This window comes from Phocoena sinus, chromosome 15 (genome assembly GCF_008692025.1).
Source record: "Phocoena sinus isolate mPhoSin1 chromosome 15, mPhoSin1.pri, whole genome shotgun sequence".
Lineage (NCBI taxonomy): Eukaryota > Metazoa > Chordata > Mammalia > Artiodactyla > Phocoenidae > Phocoena > Phocoena sinus.
In genome coordinates, this window is record NC_045777.1 from 12,248,171 (window position 1) to 12,263,964 (window position 15,794).

General features: G+C 41.3%; 1 protein-coding gene across 9 annotated transcripts in view; it reads left to right on the forward strand.

Annotated features, from left to right (window-relative positions):
* STAU1 (staufen double-stranded RNA binding protein 1) overlaps nucleotides 1–15,794 on the forward strand; it is a 90,801-nt gene that overhangs the window by 66,472 nt on the left and 8,535 nt on the right. For 6 of the 9 annotated variants that reach the window (XM_032605226.1, XM_032605219.1, XM_032605221.1 and 3 more), the window contains 3 exons: nucleotides 333–431; nucleotides 14,292–14,522; nucleotides 15,498–15,641. In XM_032605226.1, the coding sequence (XP_032461117.1) occupies nucleotides 333–431; nucleotides 14,292–14,522; nucleotides 15,498–15,641 (474 nt within the window). The remainder of the gene's footprint in view (nucleotides 1–332; nucleotides 432–14,291; nucleotides 14,523–15,497; nucleotides 15,642–15,794) is intronic. The other 3 variants (XM_032605220.1, XM_032605222.1, XM_032605228.1) reach the window with 1 other exon arrangement.

Below are 15,794 nucleotides of genomic sequence, written 5' to 3' on the forward strand. Positions count from 1 at the left end.
GTGGCTTGCCAGTCCTTGAGGGGGCTTCGGGAGTCCCTCTTCCTGAGCGGCTGTGGCTCACTACAACGCGATTAGACTGATCCGTACCCAAAGGCCTGTTATGTGTGGACTGTTTATGTTGGATTTATGAGGTAGAAACTAGCCAAAGTTTGATAGGACACTTTTTTTTAACCTTTTAATTTCAGTGACACATGGAACACATGTGGCTCTGTTCACGGGGTTACTGCTGCATCCATAAAGCCTAGTTTCAGTGCTTTTAAGATTTATCATCACAGCTGGGATCTTGACCGTTTTAACAAGAGTTCACTACTAACCAATTATTCTTCCTTTAGGTGAACGGAAGAGAATCAGAAGAAGAAAATCTCAATAAATCTGAAATAAGTCAAGTGTTTGAGATTGCACTTAAACGGAACTTGCCTGTGAATTTTGAGGTAAGCTTATTTTACACATCTATTATACTGTTGGTGTTCATCATCGGAATTGTATTTTTCTTAAATAACATCGGAATGGTAATCATATATATGTGAATCTTCAAATTTAAGATTCAGACTTTATTTATTTTTAAGTAATCATGTTTTATTAACAGAAGAATCTACAAATTTTTTTTTTTTTTTTTTTGGTGGCACGTGGGCCTCTCACTGTTGTGGCCTCTCCTGTTGCGGAGCACAGGCTCCGGACGCGAAGGCTCAATGGCCATGGCTCACGGGCCTAGCATCTCCGCAGCATGTGGGATCTTCCCGGACCAGGGTACGAACCCGTGTCCCGTGCATCGGCAGGTGGACTCTCAACCATTGCGCCACCAGGGAAGCCCCCAAATTTTGTTTTTTTTTAAATTTTATTTATTTTTTTATACAGCAGGTTCTTATTAGTTATGCATTTTATACACATCAGTGTACACATGTCAATCCCAATCTCCCAGTTCATCTCACCCCACCCACCCCACCCCTGCCGCTTTCCCCCCTTGGTGTCCATACATTTGTTCTCTACATCTGTGTCTCAATTTTTGCCCTGCAAACCGGTTCATCTGTACCATTTTTCTAGGTTCCACATATATGCATTAATATATGATATTTGTTCTTCTCCTTCTGACTTACTTCACTCTGCATGACAGTCTCTAGATCCATCCACGTCTCTACAAATGACCCAATTTCATTCCTTTTTATGGCAGAGTAATATTCCATTGTATATATGTACCACATCTTCTTAATCTATTCGTCTGTCAATGGGCATTTAGGTTGCTTCCATGACCTGGCTATTGTAACTAGTGCTGTAGTGGGCATTGGGGTGCATGTGTCTTTTTGAATTACGGTTTTCTCTGGGTATATGCCCAGTAGTCGGATTGCTGGATCATATGGTAATTCTATTTTTAGTTTTTTAAGGAACCTCCGTACTGTTCTCCATAGTGACTGTATCAATTTACATTCCCATCAACAGTGCAAGAGGGTTCCCTTTCTCCACACCCCAACAAAAACAACAGCATTTGTTGTTTGTAGATTTTCTGATGATGCCCATTCTAACTGGTGTGAGGTGATACCTCATTGTAGTTTTGATTTGCATTTCTCTAATAATTAGTGATGTTGAGCAGCTTTTCATGTGCTGCTTGGCCATCTGTATGTCTTCTTTGGAGAAATGTCTATTTAGGTCTTCTGCCCATTTTTGGACTGGGTTTGTTTTTTTAATATTGAGCTGCATGAGCTGTTTATATATTTTGGAGATTAATCCTTTGTCCGTTGATTTGTTTGCAAATATTTTCTCCCATTCTGAGGGTTGTCTTTTCATCTTGTTTGTAGTTTCCTTTGCTGTGCAAAAGCTTTGAAGTTTCATTAGGTCCCATTTGTTTATTTTTGTTTTTATTTCCATTACTCTAGGAGGTGGATCAAAAAAGACCTTGCTGTGATTTATGTCAAAGAGTGTTCTTCCTATGTTTTCCTCTAAGAGTTTTGTAGTGTCCGGTCTTACATTTAGGTCTTGAATCCATTTTGAGTTTATTTTTGTGTATGGTGCTAGGGAGTGTTCTAATTTCATTCTTTTACATGTAGCTGTCCAGTTTTCCCGGCATCACTTATTGAAGAGACTTGTCTTTTCTCCATTGTATATCCTTGCCTCTTTTGTCATACATTAGTTGACCATAGGTGCGTGGGTTTATCTCTGGGCTTTCTGTCCTGTTCCATTGATCTGTGTTTCTGTTTTTGTGCCAGTACCATATTGTCTTGATTACTGTAGCTTTGTAGTATAGTCTGAAGTCAGGGAGTCTGATTCCTCTAGCTCTGTTTTTTTTCCTCAAGACTGCTTTGGCTATTTGGGGTTATTTGTGTCTCCATACAGATTTTAAGATTTTTTTGTTCTAGTTCCATAAAAAAATGCCATTGGTAATTTGATAGGGATTACATTGAATCTGTAGATTGCTTTGGGTAGTATAGTCATTTTCACAATATTGATTCTTCCAATCCAAGAGCATGGTATATCTCTCCGTATGTTGGTGTCATCTTTAATTTCTTTCATCAGTGTCTTATAGTTTTCTGCATACAGGTCTTTTGTCTCCCTAGGTAGGTTTATTCCTAGGTATTTTAATCTTTTTTTTGCAGTGGTAAGTGGGAGTGTTTCCTTAATTTCTCTTTCAGATTTTTCATCATTAATGTATAGGAATGCGAGAGATTTCTGTGCATTAATTTTGTATCCTGCAACTTTACCAGATTCATTGATTAGCTCTAGTAGTTTTCTGGTGGCATCTTTAGGATTCTCTATGTATAGTATCATGTCATCTGCAAACAGTGACAGTTTTACTTCTTCTTTTCCAATTTGTATTCCTTTTATTTCTTTTTCTTCTCTGGTTGCCATGGCTAGGACTTCCAAAGCTATGTTGAATAATAGTGGTGAGAGTGGACGTCCTTGTCTTGTTCCTGATCTTAGAGGAAATGCTTTCAGTTTTTCACCACTGAGAATGATGTTTGCTGTGGGTTTGTCATATATGGCCTTTATTATGTTGAGGTAGGTTCCCTCTATGCCCACTTTCTGGAGAGTTTTGTTTGTTTGTTTTTTTGTTTTTTTTTTTGCAGTACGTGGACCTCTCACTGTTGTGGCCTCTCCCATTGCGGAACACAGTCTCCAGACGTGCAGGCTCAGCGGCCATGGCTCACGGGCCCAGCCGCTCTGCGGCATATGGGATCTTCCCAGACCAGGGCACGAACCCGTGTACCCTGCATCGGCAGGTGGACTCTCAACCACTGCGCCACCAGGGAATCCCGAGAGCTTTTATCATAAATGGGTGTTGAATTTTGTCGAAAGCTTTTTCTGCATCTATTGAGATGATCATATGGTTTTTCTTCTTCAGTTTGTTAATATGGTGTATCACATGGATTGATCTGCATATATTGAAGAATCCTTGCATCCCTGGGATAAATCCCACTTGATTATGGTGTATGATCCTTTTAATGTGTTGTTGGATTCTGTTTGCAAGTATTTTGTTGAGGATTTTTGCATCTATATTCATCAGTGATATTGGTCTGTAATTTTCTTTTTTTGTAGTATCTTTGGTTTTCGTATCAGGGTGATCGTGGCCTCATAGACTGAGTTTGGGAGTGTTCCTTCCTCTGCCAATTTTTTGGAAGAGTTTGAGAAGGATGGGTGTTAGCTCTTCTCTAAATGTTTGATAGAATTCACCTGTGAAGCCACCCGGTCCTGGACTTTTGTTTGTTGGAAGATTTTAAATCACAGTTTCAGTTTCATTACTTGTGATTGGTCTGTTCATATTTTCTATTTCTTCCTGGTTCAGTCTTGGAAGGTTATACCTTTCTAAGAATTAGTCCGTTTCTTCCAGGTTGTCCATTTTATTGGCATAGAGTTGCTTGTAGTAGTCTCTTAGGATGCTTTGTATTTCTGCAGTGTCTGTTGTAACTTCTCCTTTTTCATTTCTAATTTTATTGATTTGAGTCCTCTCCCTCTTTTTCTTGATGAGTCTGGCTAATGGTTTATCAATTTTGTTTATCTTCTCAAAGAACCAGCTTTTAGTTTTATTGATCTTTGCTATTGTTTTCTTTGTTTCTATTTCATTTATTTCTGCTCTGATCTTTATGATTTCTTTCCTTTTGCTAACTTTGGATTTTGTTTGTTCTTCTTTCTCAAGTTCCTTTAGGTGTAAGGTTAGATTGTTTATTTGAGATTTTTCTTGTTTCTTGAGGTAGGCTTGTAGAGCTATAAACTTCCCTCTTAGAACTGCTTTTGCTGCATCCCATAGGTTTTGGATTGTTGTGTTTTTGTTGTCATTTGTCTCTAGGTACTTTTTGATTTCCTCTTTGATTTCTTCAGTGATCTGTTGGTTATTTAGTAACGTATTGTTTACCCTCCATGTGTTTGTGTTTCTTACGTTTTTTTCCCCTGTAATTCATTTCTAATCTCATAGCGTTGTGGTCGGAACAGATGCTTGATATGCTTGATTTCAGTTTTCTTAAATTTACTGTGGCTTGATTTGTGACCCAAGATGTGATCTATCCTGGAGAGTGTTCCATGTGCACTTGAGAAGAAAGTGTAATCTGTTTTTGGTTGGAATGTCCTATAAATATAAATTAAATCCATCTGGTCTATTGTGTCATTTAAACCTTCTGTTTCCTTATTTTTTTCATTTTGGATGATCTGTCCATTGCTGTAAGTGAGGTGTTAAAAGTCCCCCACTATTATTTTGTTACTGTTGATTTCCTCTTTTATAGCTGTTAGCAGTTGCCTTATGTATTGAGGTGCTCCTAGGTTGGGTGCATATATATTTATAATTGTTATATCTTCTTCTTGGATTGATCCCTTGATCATTATGTAGTGTCCTTCCTTGTCTCTTGTAACATTCTTTATTTTAAAGTCTATTTTATCTGATATGAGTATTGCTACTCCAGCTTTCTTTTGATTTCCAATTGCATGGAACATCTTTTTCCATCCCCTCACTTTCAGTCTGTATGTGTCCCTAGGTCTGAAGTGGGTCTCTTGCAGACAGCATATATATGGGTCTTGTTTTTGTATCCATTCAGCAAGCCTGTGTCTTTCGGTTGGAACATTTAATCCATTCACGTTTAAGGTAATTATCGATATGTATGTTCCTATGACCATTTTCATAATTGTTTTGGGTTTGTTTTTGTAGGTCCTTCTCTTCTCTTGTGTTTCCCACTTAGAGAAGTTCCTTTAGCATTTGTAGAGCTGGTTTGGTGGTGCTGAATTCTCTTAGCTTTTGCTTGTCTGTAAAGCTTTTGATTTTTCCATCGAAGATTCAAACTTTATATTTATTTAACAAAGCAGTATTTATTCCTAGGGCAGCCACGGATCTCTAGGTGGTCCACAGCTGGCCTCTGTAGGTCCATTAACCTCCTAAAATGGTCTGAAGGGGATCCTTTTGTTGTTCACATGTGTTTTCTTCTGGCGGGAGGGTCCGTTGCTTTAATAAGATTCTCAAAAGCATCTGCTACCCTCCAAATATTAAGAATCTCCTTAAATGGTCCCTAAAAATGTCAGAGTAATTGTTAAAAAGACATAAGTTTTGTCATTGTCCAGTGTGTGCCTCCTAGTTCACCCATTTAATAACCTCATTTGTTGTTGGAGACTGTGGCCTAAAAACAACAATTAATGATTGTTAGTTCAAAATGGAAAATAAAGTACATTTAGTATGTGTTTCTTTCAAAGACACAGTGAGTCCAAATAGGTTAGGCAAGTAAGGGGGAATTTTTTTTAAAGTTTCCATAATTTTCAAAAATTCTTTGCAAATTCTTTCTTTTGATTTCTGTGCTTGGTTATGCAAGGTTGTGTTTTAATAGATTTCTTTATCAACTATTTGGTCTTTCAAAGTTATAAAGAGGATAGGTTTAGTCTTCCAAAGAGCTTTAAAACTCAACGTATTTGTTACTTCAGGCAAATGTAATTTGAGGTGGGACATCTGCTTAAAACAATTTTAAGTGGTTCATTAACTTCTTTTGGCCTATTTCTTTTTAAAAAAGTCTACCTGGGGCTTCCCTGGTGGCGCAGTGGTTCAGAGCCCACCTGCCGATGCAGGGGACACGGGTTCGTGCCCCGGTCCGGGAAGGTCCCACATGCCGCGGAGCAGCTGGGCCCGTGAGCCATGGCTGCTGAGCCTGCGCCTCCAGAGCCTGTGCTCCGCAACGTGAGAGGCCACAACAGTGAGAGGCCCGCGTACGGCAAAAAAAAAAAAAAAAAAAAAAAAAAAAAAGTCTACCTGAAGTTTATTGTCCTGTAAAATAATTTTGTAGTTAGGTGATCCCCAAATTTCATGTCTGACTCTCATGAAATATATACCTTCTTCTGTTATGTACTAGTGCCCTAAACTGGCTCCTGAGTTCAGTCCTTATGCCATCAGCTGAGTGATGGTGATGGTGATTTCTGACCTCCAAACTCATCTGTTGCCATGAGGCACAGGTGGGGGTAGAGAGCAGCACTTGGCTCACAGGGCCATCCCACACCCCCCCCACACCCATCCCTGCCCCTTCCTGGCAGGCAGGATCAGTTTATATTGTCCCCTTTCCAGAGTGCAGTGCACCAGATGGCTCTCGGGCTGGCATCTTACCTGGCCCTACATCCCTTCCAGCCTTTCTGCCTCTGTTCTGGGTGGGAGATGGTGGCTGGGGAGGCAGTGAGACAGGGGACACACAGAATAATAGGGCTAGTTGTTGAGTGGGAACTAGTTGGGAGCTTCACCCGGAGAAGCCTCACGGTCTCCCTGGGAACCTGTTTCGGGAAAGGGAAGAAATGCTTCTTTCCCTCCTGCTGAGGGATTAGTGTGGCACAAGAATGGATGTTTAAAGATTGGAGGGAGGGGTACAGAGATTGTGGGAATGGGAGATGCCTGGCTTCTCGGGTCACCTAGGGGTTACAGAGGTGACTGCTGGGGCCAGGGCCCTAGATCCTTGTTAAGCTTGGCACCCGCCCACACCAATTGCTGCTTTGCCTGAGAGTCACAGAGCTTTCTGGACCTTAGTGAGGGATTGCCATTTTATATTTTTGCTCTTTGGGATTTGGGGACCAGATTGCTTCTGTCCTACCTATACTTCTGTTTAGGTTTTAGATTTGGCTTTCATACTTCTGTTCAGGAATATATAACACTTAGCAGGGTATTGTCAGGTAGTCACAAAAGAAATTCTGGGAGTGCCCTGTGGTGGTGAATATCTCTTGAGGTAATAATTTAAAACGTGACAGTCTGTGTGTAGGTAGTGTCACTGAGTTTGTTAATATGAGTGCTTATATTAAATAGCTCTCACATATCAAAAGTTCATATTAGCTTCCATTATTAGGTTGAGCAAAGCTTTTATTTTTTCCCCACAGTTCTGTCTCTGGCACCTGGAAGATTCCCTGGCCTATATTGGATGCTCAGGAAATATTTATTGAATAAATGAATAGAATAGTTTTTTGGTTTGTTTTTTTTTTGACAGATAGTAAGATACGTCATGTTGGAAGCTGAGTTAAGTGTGCAGTAGAGAATACAGGAGCCATTCATACGGCTTTTCAGAAAAATGTATACAGCTATGTTTGTGATAAAATACATAGTTTTAGTTAGAAAATGTTACGGTGCTGGTTGATACAGTCACTGGGAGGCAGTTGTGACTTGATCCCACTAAATACATTCTAGGTTAAACTGCAGGTGTAGGTTGGTGGGATTATGATGTGAGCAGACAATGAAAATGGTTGCTGAGCGACCAGGATGGACTGTGAATCTGAAGTGAGCCATCAGGGTGGCTACCCTTACTTTTCGAGTCTCATCTGAGGACGCGGAGAGCACTGTTCAAGGAGGGAGCATTTGGAATATAGGCTGTCAGTGTGGGAGGGCATCCCGGGGGCTCTCTTTTTTTTTTTTTTTTTTTTGTGGTACGCGGGCCTCTCACTGTTGTGGCCTTTCCCGTTGCAGAGCACAGGCTCCAGACGCGCAGGCTCAGCGGCCATGGCTCACGGGCCCAGCTGCTCCGCGGCATGTGGGATCTTCCCGGACCGGGGCACGAACCCGTGTCCCCTGCATCGGCAGGCGGACTCTCAACCACTGCGCCACCAGGGAAGCCCCCTGGGGGGCTCTCTAAGATCAGTCTGCAAGCGCCTGTGGGAGCAGGGCTCTTCCCAACAAACCTCTTCCTTTGTAGGGCAGTGAGGCCGCTCTCTGAGATGCCTCCCTTTCTCACCTTTGAGCACAGCACAGCCAGTTCTTGGGTTCACACAGATTTCCTAGCCATCTTTCCAACTTTTTATTTTGAAACATTTCAAACCAATGGAAAAGTTGCAAGCGTAGGGCAGTGAATGTATCCTTCACATCGATTCACCAGTGGTTAACATTTTAGCACATTTGCTTTTTTTTCTCTGTAAATGTACATATTTTTCTATTTTTCATTCTGCTGACTCATTTGAGAGCAAGTGGCAGACATCATGCCCTCTGACTCCTAATATTTCAGTATGTGTCTCTTAGGAACAAGGACATTATCTTAAAATAACTATAATCTGATTGTCAATACAGGAAATTTAGCATTGCTGTAATACTGTTACCTAATATACATCCTAGATTCACATATTGCCAGTTGTCCCCATGATGTCCTTTAGAGAAAGTATTTTCCTGGTCTTGAGTCTGGTACAGGATCACACATTGCGTTTAGCTGATGCATCTCTTTAGTCTCCTTTAATGTGTAACAGTTCCTCAGCGTTTTTTTTTTTTTTTTTTTTTTTTTGTCTTTTATGATATTGTTTTTTTTTTTTTCCAACATCTTTATGGAGTATAATTGCTTTACAATGGTGTGTTAGTTTCTGCTTTATAACAGTGAATCAGTTATACATATACATATGTTCCCATATCTCTTCCCTCTTGCGTCTCCCTCCCTCCCACCCTCCCTATCCCACCCCTCCAGGCCGTCACAAAGCACCGATCCGATATCCCTGTGCCTTGCGGCTGCTTCCCACTAGCTATCTAGTTTGGTAGTGTATATATGTCCATGCCACTCTCTCACTTTGTCCCAGCTTACCCTTCCCCCTCCCCATATCCTCAAGTCCATTCTCTAGTAGGTCTGTGTCTTTATTCCCGTCTTGCCCCTAGGTTCTTCATGACCTTTTTTTTTTTCCTTAGATTCCATATATATGTGTTAGCATACGGTATTTGTTTTTCTCTTTCTGACTTACTTCACTCTGTATGACAGACTCTAGGTCCATCCACCTCACTACAAATAACTCAATTTTGTTTCTTTTTATGGCTGAGTAATATTTCATTGTATATATGTGCCACATCTTCTTTATCCATTCATCTGTGGATGGACACTTAGGTTGCTTCCATGTCCTGGCTATTGTAAATAGAGCTGTAATGAGCATTGTGGTACATGACTCTTTTTGAATTATGGTTTTCTCAGGGTATATGTCCAGTAGTAGGATTGCTGGGTCGTATGGTAGTTCTATTTGTAGTTTGTAGTTTGTCTATTTGTAGGAACCTCCATACTGTTCTCCATAGTGACTGTATCAATTTACATTCCCACCAACAGTGCAGGAGGGTTCCCTTTTCTCCACATCCTCTCCAGCATTTATTGTTTGTAGATTTTTTGATGATGGCCATTCTGACCGGCGTGAGATGATATCTCATTGTAGTTTTGATATGCATTTCTCTAATGATTAATGATGTTGAGCGTTCTTTCATGTGTTTGTTGGCAATCTGTATATATGATATTGGTATTTTTAAAAGTCAGTTATTTTGTAGAATGGCCCTCAATTTGGGTTTGTCAGGATTAGTTTCGAGTTGTGCGTTTTTTGGCAGGGAACGCTACAGAAGTAATGTTGGTTCTCAGCAGCACATGACGTCATTTTATCTGAGTGTTAGTGATGTTAGTTTCATTGCCTACACCAGATGTGTGCCACTCTGTGGAGACTTCCTTTCCCTTTATAGTTAATCCATAACCTGTGGGGAGATGCTTGAAGGCTATGCCCTTACAGAGTTCCCCAGTGTTTCTAGCAGTCATTGATAATTCTTCCCAGCACCAATTATTACTGTGGCAGATGTCAAGCGTTGATTTTTCTGCATGTCCAAAGAAAATCTCCTCCTGCCTTATATTAATTTATATTAGTATAGATGCATTCAAAGTGTTACTCCATTATTGTTGCTAATCATTTTGATGTTCAACTTGCCATTCAGACTAGCTCCTGTATCCTTTGATATGCCTCTATCAGCTTTTCTTGGTGTGGGGGGCGGGGGGCTGTGCAGTCCTATTCCTTGAGGTATAATTTACATAAAGTAAAATTCATCCCACTTAAGTATGTAATTTGATGTGTTTTGATGGTATGGTTGTATAACTATCACCACAATTAAGATAAAGAACATCTTTCACCCCATAAAGTTTCCCCTGTGTCCCCTTGCAGTCAGTCCCTTCCCTCCATCCTCAGCCTTGGGCAACCATTGATCTGATGTCTGTCCCTACAGTTTTGCTTATTTTCAAAATATTACGTACATGGAATTAGAGAATTTATTGCCTTTTTTTTCCCCTTTTGGGGTTTCCCTTTATCTATTTATTTAACAGGATGAGTAATAACATTTTGAGAAGCCTGGAGGGAGCACATAAAAATATAAAGCCATCTTAGAAAACACAACCCAGACATGACCTTTCCATAATTGTAAATCATGCTAACAAAGGCCAAAGTTCCTTGTACTGTTCCTTCCCTCAGGCCTCTCACCTTTTAACAAATGGCCAGCCAGATACAGTGTGTTCAGTGTTGTCCATTTGGAAGTTTGTGATCTTTCCAGATTGCAAGATTACAAATCTACTGGCAAGAGTATGTTGCCTTTTGTGTGGCTTTTTAACTTAACATAATGCAGATTTTGAGTCCCTATGTTATATGTATCAATAGTTCATTTCTTTTTATTTCTGAATAATGTTCCATTGTATGGATGTACCACAACTTATTCATGCATTTACCAGTTGAAGAACATTTCCTTTTTTTTCTTAATTAAAAAAATTAAAAAAAAAAAATTTGGCGGGCGTCCCTGGTGGCGCAGTGGTTAAGAGTCCACCTGCCGATGCAGGGGACGCGGGTTCGTGCCCTGGTCTGGGAAGATCCCACATGCCATGGAGCGGCTGGGCCCATGAGCCACGGCTAATGAACCTGCGCGTCCGGAGCCTGTGCTCTGCAACGGGAGAGGCCACAACAGTGAGAGGCCCGTGTACCGCAAAAGAAAAAGAAAAAAAAATTTTTGGCTGCATTGGGTCTTCATTGCTGCGCGGGCTTTCTCTGCTTGCAGTGGGCTACTCTTCATTGCGGTGTGAGGGCTTCTCATTGCAGTGGCTTTGCTTGTTGCGGAGCATGGGCTCCAGGCGCGTGGACTTCAGTAGTGGCAGCGTGTAGGCTCAGTAGTTGTGGCACACGGGCTTAGTTGCTCTGCGGCACGTGGGATCTTCCCAGACCAGGGCTCAAACCCGTGTCCCCTGCATTGGCAGGCGGATTCTCAACCACTACGCCACCAGGGAAGTCCAAGTTTAAGTTATCTTTGCAGTTCTTTTTATCTTTACACTGAATGTGTATATTCAGAGCATTGTTTTCCTAACTTGCTTGGATTCTTTTTTTCCCTATGCTAACAGTCTATTACACAGTAATGTATGTATCTTAAGTGCACAGCCCATTAAATTTTAACATGTGTAAAAACCCATGATTCACTACCCAGATCAAGATACAGAACATTATCATAACCTCCATAAGTCCCTGTGCTCCTTTCCAGCCAGAAGAAGCTGCTTTCTGTAATCACTATAGATTTTGTTTTCTGTGTTCTTAGACTTCATATAAATAAAAAGATGTAATGTGACTTACTTCACTCTGTATGACAGACTCTAGGTCCATCCACCTAACTACATATAGTTCAATTTCATTTCTTTTTATGGCTGAGTAATATTCTATTGTATATATGTGCCACATCTTCGTTACCCATTCATCTGTTGATGGACACTTAGGTTGCTTCCATGTCCTGGCTATTGTAAATAGAGCTGCAGTGAACATTGTGGTACATGTCTCTTTTTGAATTACGGTTTTCTCAGGGTATATGCCCAGTAGTGGGATTGCTGGGTCATATGGAAGTCAGAAAGAGAAAACAAATACAGTATGTTAACACATATGTATGGAATCTTAAAAAAAAAAAAAAAAAAAAAAAACTGGTTCTTATGAACCTAGGGGCAGGACAGGAATAAAGATGCAGACGTAGAGAATGGACTTGAGGACACCGGGAGGGGGAAGGGTAAGCTGGGATGAAGTGAGAGAGTAGCATTGACATATATACACTACCAAACGTAAAATAGATAGCTAGTGGGAAGCAGCCGGATAGCACAGGGAGATCAGCTCGGTGCTTTGTGACCACCTAGAGGGGTGGTATAGGGAGGGTGGGAGGGAGACGCAAGAGGGAGGGGATATGGGGATATATGTATACGTATAGCCGATTCACTTTGTTATACAGCAGAAACTAACAACATTGTAAAGCAATTATACTCCAATAAAGATGTTAAATAAAAAAAGATATAATATGGATTGTTGGGTCGAGTTTCTTATCCTTAACAGAATGCTTTTAAGTCTTATCCATGTGTATCAGTAGTTTAGCGCTGAATGGTATTCCAGTGTATGAATATAAAACTCTTAATTTATCCATTGTCCTATTGATAGATATTGGATAGTTGGGAACCATTATAAATAAGGTTGATAAGTCTTCTTGGGTGCATGTGCACTCAGAATTGCTAAGTCAAAGGGTAGGTGTTTATAAAAACTCTCAAAACTATTTCCCAAAGTGATTGTACCAATTTACACTCCCACCACTTGTTACACATCCTTGCCAAAAAGTACCTGTTGAAGTATTTTTTTAATTGAATATTTGTCTTTTTATTATTGACTTGTAGGAATTCTTTAAATGTTCTGGATATAATTCCTTTGTTTGGTACATATATTGCAAATATTCTCTCCCATTCTATGAGTTCCCTTTTTTAATTTTTAAATGTTGTCTTTTGATGAGCAGTTTTTAATTTTGAGGACTTCTAATTTGTGTTTTTTTGTGTTCAAGAATTCTTTGCCGACCTCATGTTCATGAAGTTTTCTCCTATGTTTTCTGCTGAAAGCTTTATAGTTTTAGCTTTCATGTTTGGGTCTGTGTTCTAGCTTCAGTTAATTTTTGTTTTTGGTTGAGTTTAGGATCTTGGTTCAGTTTTTTCCCCATGTGGATATCTAGTTGCTCCAATGTCATTATAAAAAAAAGACTTTGGATTTGCTTTGGTGTGTTTGCCAAAAATCAAGACCATCTATGTGCAGGTCTGTTTCTACATTCTTTTCTGTTTTATTGATCTTTTGGTTTATCCTTAAACAATACCATGATGTTGTAGATGCTGTAACTTCACAGAAAGTCTTGAAATCTGGCAGTTTAAGTCTGCTAACTCAGTTGTTCTTTTCAAGGGTATCTTGGCTCATGTAGGTTGGATTTGATTTTTATTTTCCTTCTGTGTGATTATGTAATCACTTTAATTACAGTTAGGTTTCATGTTCATATTTTAGTATTTTCCCCCATCTCTGTTGACTTATTCTTATATATTTAATATGTGTTATACTAAATGGTTCCAAGAGTCAAAGCTGCACAAAAAGATATATTCAGAAGTGTCATCTCGTCCCCTTTCTACCCCAGTCCCTCCCACCTGCTGTAGGAAACTGATTCCATTGGTTTCTGCTTTAGCCTTCCTGAGTTTCTTTTTGCAAAAATAAGCATATAAACACACACACTTGTGTGTCTATTTATATGTGTGTGTATATGTATACATAGATTTAACACCCCCCCCCCACCCTTTGTACACTCTTTTGCAGTTTGCTTTTTTCAGTTACTGTGTACTGGGGATCACTTTATGTGCTTGGAGATTTTCTTATTCCTTTTTACAGCTGTAGAGCAGCCAGTATTTAATAAGCTCAATCTTGGCTGGCAGCTCAGAGCAAATATTAAACTTGACCTCTGTGTGCTGCATTTATTTCTGGGCTTTGCTGGGCCAGTTTCCTTTCTGCCGTTTGCAGGGGAGCTCACTACACTCAGGACAGTCTGTGACCCTGGGTGGGCGGGAGTAGAAAATGTTTCCCTATTCCATGTCTGTTTTGGACTCATCAGACCTGAGAACATTAACAAGTTTGGGGGGAAAAAGAGAAATGGGAAGAGAAAGCATTCAGGATTATCAGTGTTTACACTCCCTTCATTTAATGGGTCTTGTCCTCAATTCCCCTTTTACTGTGTTTCGTGTGCTAACCAGTGTGCCGTGCAGCTGGTAATGAGTGCCTGTCACGCTTTCACTCAGTCTTTCCCTCTAAAACAGGTTGCCCGGGAGAGTGGCCCACCCCACATGAAGAGCTTTGTGACCAGGGTGTCGGTTGGGGAGTTTGTGGGGGAAGGTGAAGGGAAGAGCAAGAAGATTTCAAAGAAAAATGCTGCTATAGCTGTGCTTGAGGAGCTGAAGAAGTTGCCACCCCTGCCTGCAGTTGAGCGAGTGAAGCCCAGAATCAAAAAGAAAACAAAATGCATAGTCAGGGTAAGGACTTTTCTGAATGAAGAGGGCGTTTTCATTGCCCAAAGGCAGCTGGGGGGTTAGAAGGCTGGTGAAGGAGGTCGGGAGCTGGCAGGCACAGGCCCGGCCTTGGAGAGCCTTTACAGGGGCCACCTTGGGTTGCTCCCACAGGAGTCCCAGGTTAGGCAACGACAGGGACACCGTGCTGGGTTCAGTGGGGGCCTCCGCAGGCGGCCACGCCCGGCTGGGTGCGGTCACAGTGAGAAGCTGTGTGTTGGCAGCCACGCTGCCCGTCTGCAGGGAGAACAGTTAAACTGTGCCGCCTCTGTCTCATTGCCCACTGCGCGGTTCTGAACGCGCGGGAGACTCCTGAGCGGGGAGATGTCTGGGGCAGGCGTAGGCGTCAGACGTATACACCTTCTTCTTATTTTTGAGTCACGTTAAAGGACCTATCAAAAATTATACTCTCTCTCACCCACCCAGAGAAGGGACAGGGGTCCATTCGGGGACAGTTACGAACACCAGGATCCGTTCTGATTGTCAGTATCGTTTCATGTTGTATCAAAATCCAAGTTTTTCTCACACACAAGTTAGCATATGGTTTCTGGATTTTGAGTCATTGTTAAGAAAGCTGGGAACCCATCCTTATAATGTAGACTTTTGGAAAGTTTTAGAAAGAGTTTGTTATGTTTTTTCTACCTCTTCATTTACTGTCATATGTTGACATTTATTGTTCAAAAGCAGACGTTACAATGATGCTTGCCTACTCGTAGTAAATGGTGATGTTGGTTTGCTAAGAAGACCTTAAAATCACCTCAGAGCGATCATAGAAAATCATTAGGCATCTTTCAATTAAAAAAAGGTTTAAAACAGATCTGATTAATTCTGAGCCGTTAGAACAACACAGAAGTAATCAGCTGTCATGTCCTGGTCTCTGAATAGGCAAGGTCCTTACTGTGACTAACACGGCACATGGTTTCTACATTCATTGTTCCTCAGCTACAAAGCAGCCCGGAGTACGGCCAGGGGATGAACCCGATTAGCAGACTGGCCCAGATCCAGCAGGCAAAAAAGGAGAAGGAGCCAGAATACCTCCTCCTCACTGAGCGAGGCCTCCCGCGCCGCAGGGAGTTTGTGATGCAGGTGGGTCAGCCGGCTTGTGGGCGGCCCTTCTCTGACCGCCTCCTGTCTCAGGGCCTGAGGTAGTCCAGGGGCCGGACACCTCTCCCCAGGAGGCCAGGTCCAGTGGGCACTCCCTGCCGCCAGATGTCACTGTTATTAGACCACGTTGCCTGC